The sequence below is a fragment of the Danio aesculapii genome, chromosome 8 (assembly GCF_903798145.1).
Source record: "Danio aesculapii chromosome 8, fDanAes4.1, whole genome shotgun sequence".
NCBI lineage: Eukaryota > Metazoa > Chordata > Actinopteri > Cypriniformes > Danionidae > Danio > Danio aesculapii.
The window spans coordinates 32,350,760-32,361,098 of record NC_079442.1 but is presented as its reverse complement, the minus strand read 5'-3'; the positions used below and the strand labels follow the sequence as shown (position 1 = coordinate 32,361,098).

Sequence of the window (10,339 nt, the reverse complement as noted above, 5' to 3'; positions counted from 1 at the left end):
AGCATGGGGAGCAAACAGAGGGGAAGGGTTGGCATAGGACCGTGAGGCAGGAATTGAACTTGGGTCGCCATGAACCCAATGAGTGCCATGAGTGCATGTGCCGACGCAACTAAAGTTTAAGTGATTAAAGAATGCATTAAATTGTTGCCATTTTTCAAAAAACAGTTCTCCCCCACATAGTCAATGAAAAAAGTAATTAGAGTTCTCAGTATGTTTCTGAATCTGAGTATTTTAAAATGTAAATTAATCTAATTCATTATATCTAAGTTATTTGATTACATAATACAGATTCCAGGCAAGCAGTTGCTACCCAGCACTATCTCTGGAATTAAAGAGCTGCTGGTTGGTGGGGGAGTGGTGGTGCAGGTCATAGTTTTTAAATATAAAATATATTTATAATATATACAATTATTTTTTATTTGTGTGTATAACTATTATTATGGCTAACATACAGAAGAGGCTTTTATGCTGATAATGTTTTATTCCTGTGACATGTTCATGTGTACCAAATCTTTGATTCTGCAAATAAAAATAGCACATGAATGAAATAATTTTAGAAAAAGATGCAAGATATCCAATCAAACAGTGTACATCAAGTGAAGTCTGATCGTATAATATGCCCTGTTGGAGAATTTAAATATTTTGAAATAAATTTATATCAGTGTTCAGTGTTGGGGAAAGTTACTTCAGAAAGTATCGCATTACAATATTGAGTTTCTCCCTAAAAAAGTAACTAGTTGCATTACTTAGTTGTTTTTTATAGTAAGCAATGTGTTACATTACTTTTGAGTTACATTTGATCTCTTTCAGAACTTTTTTCCTTTTTTACCAGAGGAGTTCTGCAATTTTTTAACGCACTGCATAACCTACACCCACATTTACCTTTAAAAAACACATCAGAACATTATATTTTAGGATAATCTCATCTGAGAACATCCTTGCCACCCATGTGGAACACAACAAACAAACTAACCTGACAGACGCTATTATATTAATTGTGTAATATGAGATGAAAAAGAACGTACATGTATAGATCATTCTAGGGCTGCACAAAATTGGGAAAAAAAATGTACCTGACCAGAGCTATAAATGCAGTATATACAGATTATTAAAAGTTCAAAGCACTGGGTTTGCTACTTTTGTACTATTTGACTTAAGTAAAAACACTGTCCATTGAGACAACCCCCTTTTCCTTTTCTTTGATGCGTTCAAAACAATGAACACATTCTCTCAATGACTGCATAATTCATTGTGACTATTTTAATTCAGCAATTTATTTTTATTTAGCAGTTTAAAAGTAATGCGTTACTTTACTTGTTACTTAGAAAAGTATTGTAACGTAACTGGCGCTACTTGTAATGCGTTACACCCAACACAGGCGGCGTTTATTTCTAACTGCTGCATTTCCCTTGACATATGACTTTCACAATCAGTGGTTTGAAAACCCCCCAAGGTAATTTGTACATCTGACTCACAGCACTTGTTTTCTTTAGTTCACATGATCTGTTGTCACTTGTTTTGACATTTATTTCCTTATTGAAAGACAGTCAGGTATTTTTTTATTTATCTGTCGTGCTTTTCTTTGAATGTTGGTTAACAATCTGTACTGTTTCCAGTGACATAAATCTTGACTCTAAAATAACTGAACCCTTTTGAATCAATGAGCCCTGATTATCTTCCAGCATATTGTTTTTAAGCACCGATAACTATTTACAGCTAATATTCACAGAGTAAAATCTTATTCTCTTTGAGAGAAGACTGCAAATAATAGTAAACAAATAAACAAAACATTTGAGTGCTGTTGCTATGCTGATTTTGTTATAGATAAAAAATATCAGTTTATACAACCTAATACAAACTTATATTGGCTGAAAATTATCTGAAATTAAGTAAGTTTCAATGCATAATGCCTAAACATTAGAGCTGTTCTAATTAGCCCAGTTACCCACTTCCTGGGCACCAGTAACATAGTTCGACAATAGAAAGGCAACAGAGTCTGGCTGCTGGTTGAGCAGGACTGTAAATTATACAACACTGACAACTGACAATGAGAGTCTTTTACCTTTCCTCTCGTATCTTTTATCAGCAACGCGGTATAGCAAGGTATTTTCATACCCCTATTACTACTGACATCCATTTGTCTTAAGATACTTTGATAACTTAAAGTGTTTTTATTTTCATCTGGATTTGATCACCGTTCTTGTTCTTGTGATTTTGGTCCGTTTCAGATGTCTGCTGCGCGCGGTCTTTTTTTGCGGATATTTGGATTTACCATGCTGAAGTTCATCTGCTGTTACAGTGATGGAAGTTTATTGACCGACCAGTGTCAAAGTATGGCTATAAATCATGACACAGATCAACCGCAAGGACAAGATTTAAACATTTTCACTGTCGATCCAGATACCCTGATTGTGGACAGTTCGCAAGTGGGAAAGGGCATTACAGGTAGAATCTTAAGTGTTTAAATTGACATTTTATGCATCTGATAGATACTTTTATCCAAAGCGACTTAGAGGAGAGCATGGTATAATTTCAAGTAACACTTTTTGGTTTTGGGCAAATAATGAGCAAAGTAATGGGGTTGAAATAAAAACATTCACAGAAAAGTAATTTCTTTCACATTTCTTATACAACAACATTAAAGTACACAATTCTTCTCACACACGGTGCAAATTAATAAAAAAAAATACAAACACAATTTATTAGGTCAAAAATCGACCAAATTTATGCTGATGTCATATCTTACACTAAAGAGTAATTTTGTCAAATGATTTGATTGTAGCTTCATCGGGATAGGTTTTTCATGAAACGGGAGTCCGTCAGATTTGTCCATGAAGTCAACACCGGGAAAAATGTAAAAATGTAACTATTTACCCCATAGTGTAACAGTTGTAACACTTGCTGGAAAGTCAGATTTTACACAATCCATTTAAATTTAGTTTAGTTTATACAGTACATTTTCTCAGTAATTAACTCGACACATTTATTATACATAGCACACTATGTTCGTCTGTTTAAGACTCTAGAAAGGATTTATTTGCCATATTTGCAAACTGGTTTATTAAAATATATTATATAAATAATATTTTTGATTATTGTTTTTATACAAAAAATTATTTAAATTACACTCATCATTAAAATAAGTTTTGTTTTTAGTTTATTAATTTGGTTGGTTTATTTGGTTTATTAATGTACACAATGTTGTAACATTCTGTTACAACTAACTCCGCTGTGTCATATTTCCTCAGGACAGGCTAGCAGTCTCTATTAAGGCTGCCAGATATTGAACAAATCCAAGATTGTTTTTTTTTTTAATTCTGTGATATATATTGCAATATGAAAATAATAATATGCTGTGATAATATTCATTGCAATATGAAAACAACTTCACTAAATGAGTTGCAAAACCAATTGGAAAGAATTTATCATTTTAAATTTGATTGGGATGATTTTGTATAGAAGTATGTAAGCATAGATAAATTCAATAAAATATACAAAATAAATTAACAGCATTTTATTGTTTTCCGAGGAGTGGAACTGTATTCAGGTATAGAGTAATTTGATAATCAAATATAAAAAAACACTGCATAGTCTACTGCAAAAATTATACTGAATACTGCAAAATGATCAATTATAATCCAGACTCAACATTGACGTGACTCTTGTGAAAGATTGCGATATTAATACTGGAACGATATATTGTGCAGCCCCAGTCTCTATGTGTTTTTTTATATCTTTCAATATGGAAAAACAATAATTATATTAAAAAAATACTTTTAGGTTGCCAAAAGGTTGTTTCTCTTGTGGTTCTCATTCAAATTTCATCTAACTTTTTCAATAAATGGCAGGACTGTGTCTGCCGACATGGTGAAATGCTTGGAAGCTGTCACGGTTACCCCTGAGAAACTTAAAACTTAGTGTTACTTTTTACCCCGCTCTCCACTACATTTCATTCAAAATTGTACTAAAATTGTATCAGTTCTTCTATATATATTTTACTTATATGATAAGTAAAATATATTAAAGGATAGTTGACCCCAAAACTCAGAATATTCACCCTTAGCCAACATTCTTTAAAATATCTTTTATATTTATTAAACCTTGTTAAACAAAAGAATAAAACGAAAACAAGTTTGGAACAGGTAGATAGTAAGTAAATCATTCATTCATTTATTTTTTTTCGGCTTAGTCTCTTTACTTATCAGAGGTCACCACAGCGGAATGAACCACCAACTTATCCAGCACATGTTTTTCACAGCAGATGCCACAGCTACAACCCATCACTGGGAAACACCCAAACACTATCATTCACACACATACACTACTGACAATTTAACTTTCCCAATTCTAGAAAAGAATAAATAAATATTTACAGTGGTTAGCACTGTCGCATCACAGCAAAAAGGTTGCTGGTTCAAGTCCCAGCTGGGTCAATTGGCATTTCTGTGTGGAGTTTGCATGTTCTCCCCATGTTTACGTGGGCTTCCTCTGGGTGCTCCGGTTTCTCCCCGTGTTGAACTCTCCCCGTGTTGGACGCCCAGAGTGTGCATGTTCTCCCCGTTTTGGCTTGGGTTTCCTCCGGGTGCTCCGGTTTCCCCCACAGTATAAAGACATGCAGTGTAGGTGAATTGGATGAACTAAATTGTCCGTAGTGAATGTGTGTGAATGAGTGTGTATGGATGTTTCCCAGTACTGGGTTGCTGCTGGAAGGGCATCCGCTGTGTAAAACATATGCTGGATAAGTTGCTGGTTCATTCCACTGTGGTGACCCCTGATGAATAAAGGGACAAAGCCGAAAAGAAAATGAATGAATAAATGAATTACAACTCAAAACAGAGGGACATATTTTCAATATTCAGCTGTCGTGTCTTTATATTCTTTATGTTCATGATGATATATTGCCTTGGCTAAACTTTATCTATTTAGGTAAATGGTTTGCTCATGAGTCATGGAGGAAGTCAAATTGGCAATATTTAACTGGGTTCACACTGAGCACCGCATCATTTGCTTGTCAAGCTAAATCCCGAGCATGCAATATTCTGTCTCAAGACCGCCAAAAAGCTCAAACTCCCAAAGCTCATACAGGTTACCTGGTACTTGCTTTCCTTAAAACTGCTAGTGGGATCCTCTACTATAGTCCACGTTACAGGAAAGTTTTTGTTTAATGCTTTAGTGGTGTAAACAAGTTGTCTTTTCAAACTTGTCAGCAAAATGTATAACTTTTTCCACAGTGACGCTCTCGGCTGCTTCTGGTTCATTCATGGGCTATATGTTGGAGGCTCGAGAGTGTGATGATTGTCCACCTGCTGGTAAATTTAGTGGGATTGACAGTGCCAAGAGTGTGCTTCTCTGTGGCGTAAGTCCTGCCACACACACATACACACAAGTAGTGGTTAATAATAATAATTTTTATTATTATTATTAAGTAGTGGTTGGTTTTTGTGATTTGTGAGGACTCTCCATAAGGCGTAATCTATTTTTGTAGCCTACTGTAAAAAATGTTTATTATGTCATTACCCCACACCTACCCCTAAACCTAACCCCTTACAGGAGACCTGCGGAAAAAAAATGAATGTGAAAAAACCCTGCTTAGTATGATTTTAAACAGTTTTACATTCCGAGGACACAGGGCCACATGTCTTCATAATACACCTTAACTATTTTAGTGATATGACTAAAAAGTGCTCATAAACAAATATTTTCTCAATTCAAATGAGTAGCAGCTTGGACCCGGAAACAATATTCCATACATCACCAATACTTCATGACTTAACAAGTGGATACAATCCTCAAAACAGTTCATGTAGCAGTGTGTGACCAATTGTGTGACTCACAGACGCACTCCATAGTGATAAAAAGATGCTGTTTTCCAAAGGGGTTCTGTACACGCGATTTGAAGTGGAGCAAAAGTCTGGGTTTTGGGTGGGTGTTTGAACAGACATATACACATAATTAATAATAATAATAACATGTCGATCTTGGTGCGTTTTTTTTAAACAAATCTAATTTTGTCTTAAATGAGCATAAAAAGTTAGGAAAGCAATCGAATGCTTTCATTTAAGATTTGTGAGTTTTTAAAGTGACACCTCTGTTATTTAATGAAATCAAATTAAAAATCTAAATTGGGAGAGTGTATCTCTTATATACACATCCCAATATTGACAGATATGACACACACACACACACACGCAAACGCACACACACACACACGCGCACACACACACACACACACACACACACACACACACACACACACACACACACACACACACACACACACACACACACACACACCCTTTTACACTCTTTCTTACAGGCTTCTTAGAGCAATTATTAAATGTTAGCAGCTGTAAATTCTATAAACTAAAGTCAGGTGTTTATCTTATGTTTTTTTTTAGGACCAGGCCGTAGCTCATCCTAATAACAATGATAAAACTTCAGTCCAAGTGACGTGGACGCCTCAAGCCACTGGACAGTTTTTCTTCAGGTAAATTCTTTTAATGCTTTGAGTAAAAACAATATATACTTTGCACAAAGGTTGTCCAAAGCTTTTTAAATAAATTAAGCAAATTAAATTGTTATTGTATTTTCTAAAATGTTTTGCATTATGTAATAATAAACTTTATTTAACGAGGTAAGTCAATTGAAAACCAGTTCTCATTTACAATGACGACCTGGCCAAGAGGCAACATGAAAAGCAGATGCAGTACAAAGCAGTAGGGACGCAGTTTCACAAATGCAGATAATAACATATAAAACCAACAAAAAACGAAAAACAAGCACAGTGATCTTGAACTATTGACTGAATTGAATTTTTAAAAGATGATAGTGGAATGAAAGTGTTGAGCTTTAAGGTCTGCTGCAGATAATTCCAAGCATCAGCAGCAGAAAACTGAAAAGAGTAGCGACCAAATGAAGTGCGAACTTTGGGCATGCAAAAGTAAATGAAATTACTAGAGCACAGATTTCGACGTGTTTCCTGAATGTTAAGAAGTGACTGTAAATATAGTGTTTTGTAGTGTTTTGTATAGTGTAAATGTAGAGTTTTTCCAATAAGAGTTTTGTAAATAAACAGAAACCAATGAATTTGTCGACGTGATTGAAGAGAAGGCCAATTCAGTGAAGAATACAGTTGACAGTGATGAGTATTAAATTGTGCACCAGTAACAAAATGAATTGCTGCATGATAAGTAACATCCAGTTTGTTAAGAAGAGTTTTTGAAGTTGATCTGTAAATTAAATCCCCATAATCCAGAATTGGTAATACTGTTAATTTGACCAAATGCTGCTTTGAAGAGTGAGTAAAGGAAGATTTGTTTCTGTAAAGAAAACCAATGCGGGCTTGAGAGTGAGTCGGTTGCTCTAACAAGGAGGTTAAAGACCATGGCCTCTAGCGTTTGTCGCTAGAGCACCTTTAGAGGTCAGAGGAGTAAGGTTTACCTGCACAGCACTTACTAGCTGGCCTCCGTTACACCTGCAGCAGAAGCAATATCATTAACATAAATGTTAAAAAGTGTAGGCCCCAATATGCTACCTTGTGGGACCCCTTTCTGAAGCAGCAGGGGATCTGACAGAAGCCCCTCCACCCTTACTGATTGTAGACGACCAAAACAGTAATTCCTGAACCAGACCAGACAGCTCTCAGATAGTCCAATATATCTTAGCCTATACAGTAGAATTTCATGGTCCACAGAGTCAAAAGCTTTTGCCAGATCAACAAATGCAGCTACACAATACTCCTTTTTGTCAACGGTTCAAATAATATCATTAAGAACCTTAAGTGTGGCGGTTACATAACTGTGACCAGATCTAAAACCAGACTGAGCCTGATTAAGAACATTATGGGCCCTATCATACACCCTGCGCAATGTGGCGCAAGGCGCGACGCAATTGTTGTTTGCTAGTTTCAGCTTGGTGCAAGAGTCGTTTTGACGTTTTGCGCCACGCTATTTAAATAGCAAATGCATTTGCGCTCATAGGCGTTCTGATCTAAAAATGGAGGCGTGTTGAGGCGCATTGCTATTATTGTTCATTTATTCGTTTGCTGGAAATTAGAACTGAATTTATAAATAGTTTTGAAACAAATCTTTGTGCTTAACAAATGAAATTAATTATTCATAGGCTAATGGATGTCTGTGCGTACAAGAAGTTTTCCTATCCACGAGAGTGAAAGTGAAAGTAAATAATAAGGAGGCTCATCTCTCATTTCGAGAGGAGCACATGATATGATTGACTACAGCTGGCCACCCATCTACAATCATTAGTTAGCCAATCAGATTAATCCAAACTCACTATAAGTAGCCTAGCTAGAACTAGTCCCTTACCTTCGTTTTCCGAAGAAGCTAATGACAGGTCCACTCCAGCTCCTCCGAAAGCTACTCACGGACAAACCGACCTCCTACTATTTTCAACTACAATACCACACCACCATTAATAACATCGTCAACAACGAAAACAACAACAGTGGAGGCGGCGGAGATCACAACAGCAACAGTGCAGCTATGGGCAAGGCAAGGCAAGTTTATTTATATAGCACATTTCATACACAGTGGCAATTCAAAGTGCTTTACATAAACAGGAATAAAAGAGAGAAGTATAAGAGAAATAAAAACAAATAATAAAAATGGTTAAGGAAAAAAAAGAGAAAAACATAAAAGTGTTAGAGAGCGATCTGTCGGACGTAGCACAATGCTCATTCAGTAAAGGCACAGCTAAACAGATGTGTTTTCAGTCTTGATTTGAACGTGCGTACTGTTGGCGCACATCTGATCATTTCTGGAAGCTGATTCCAGCAGCGAGGGGCGTAGTAGCTGAAAGCCGATTCACCCTGCTTTGACTGAACCCTTGGAATCTCTAGTTCATATATGATCCTAAAGATCTGAGGGATCTGTTAGGTTTGTATTCAGTGAGCATTTCTGTAATGTATTGAGGTCCTATGCCATTTAGTAATTTATAGACCAGTAATAATACTTTAAAATCTATTCTGAATGTAACTGGGAGCCAGTGTAAAGACCTGAGGACAGGTGTGATGTGCTCTGATTTCCTGGTTCTGGTCAGAATTCTGGCCGCAGCGTTCTATATATGAGCTGTAACTGTCTGACTTTTTGGGAAGGCCAGTGAGAAGGCTGTTACAGTAATCCACCCTGCTGCTGATAAAAGCGTGAACAAGTTTCTCTAAGTCTTCACTGGAAACAAAGCATCTAATTCTTGTAAGTAAGGCTAGGTAGATCTGAGTGTCATCAGCATAGCTGTGGTAGGATATTTGCTTTTTTCTCATTATTTGGGTCAGAGGGAGCATATAAAGGTTGAACAGGAGAGGTGCCAGAATCGAGCCTGGTGGGACTCCACATGTCATCGGTGTCCACCTTGACCTATGGTCACCTATACTGACATAGTAACCTCTCCCTTCAAGGTAAGATCTGAACCATTTGAGGACTGTCCCAGACAGCCCAACCCAGTTTTCCAGCCTATCTAGAAGTATGCTGTGATCGACAGTTTAAAATGCAGCACTGAGATAGAGCAGTACCAGCACTGTTCGTTTGCCTGAATCTGTATTTAGGTGGATATCATTGATTATCTTTATAAGGGCGCTTTCTGTACTGTGAATTGTCTAAACACCCGTTGAAGTTTAAGAACTTGTTAACCTGGTTAAAAACAACTTTTTCAATAATTTTGCCAATGAAAGGGAGATTTGAGATGGGCCTGTAATTGCTCAATAGGGTATTATCCAGGTTGCTCTTCTTCAAGAGGGGTTTAACAACTGCAGTTTTAAGTGAGTTTGGAAAAATCCCTGAGAGAAGTGAAGCATTTACCACTTTTAGAAGATCCATTTCTAAATAAGTAAACACAGTTTTAAAGAATGATGTGGGGAGCGTGTCAAGACTGCAGGTTGATGTTTTCATAACTTGCACAATCTCTTCTAAGATTTTACCATTAATTGCCATGAAATTGGACATAATGTCTGATTTCTTAAGTTGTGGTTGAGCTAGTCTGACTTCGACACAACTTGGCTGATTGGATCAGCTGATTGCCTTTCTGATATTATTGATCTTGTTAGTAAAGAAATGATGGTCCGCGCTCCTTGAAACATCAGCCCCATCTCAACAACACCCAGCTCAGCCTGAAAGTCGGCCAGATATTGAGGCTCCAGTAAGAGGCCGAAGGCCTATCCATTCCAGCCAGAACACAATGTCTTATGCAATCCCCATCTCCGGCCACTTCAAACCCCCAAGTACCTTCTCCAGCATCATCATACGTCTCTCGTATCCAATAAACGACAGTCATCGAACTTCTCCAAACTCCTAGACGGCAGAACCACAACTCCAAGCCGCTGCATTAA

The 10,339-nt window shown here is 36.8% G+C and overlaps 1 protein-coding gene across 1 annotated transcript in view; it reads left to right on the top strand.

Annotated features, from left to right (window-relative positions):
• The first annotated feature begins 2,228 nt into the window (after positions 1-2,228).
• LOC130233242 (uncharacterized) overlaps positions 2,229-10,339 on the top strand; it is a 16,260-nt gene continuing 8,149 nt past the window's right edge. The window contains exons 1-3 of the mRNA XM_056463196.1: positions 2,229-2,445; positions 5,232-5,356; positions 6,399-6,487. Of these exons, the coding sequence (XP_056319171.1) occupies positions 2,229-2,445; positions 5,232-5,356; positions 6,399-6,487 (431 nt within the window). The remainder of the gene's footprint in view (positions 2,446-5,231; positions 5,357-6,398; positions 6,488-10,339) is intronic.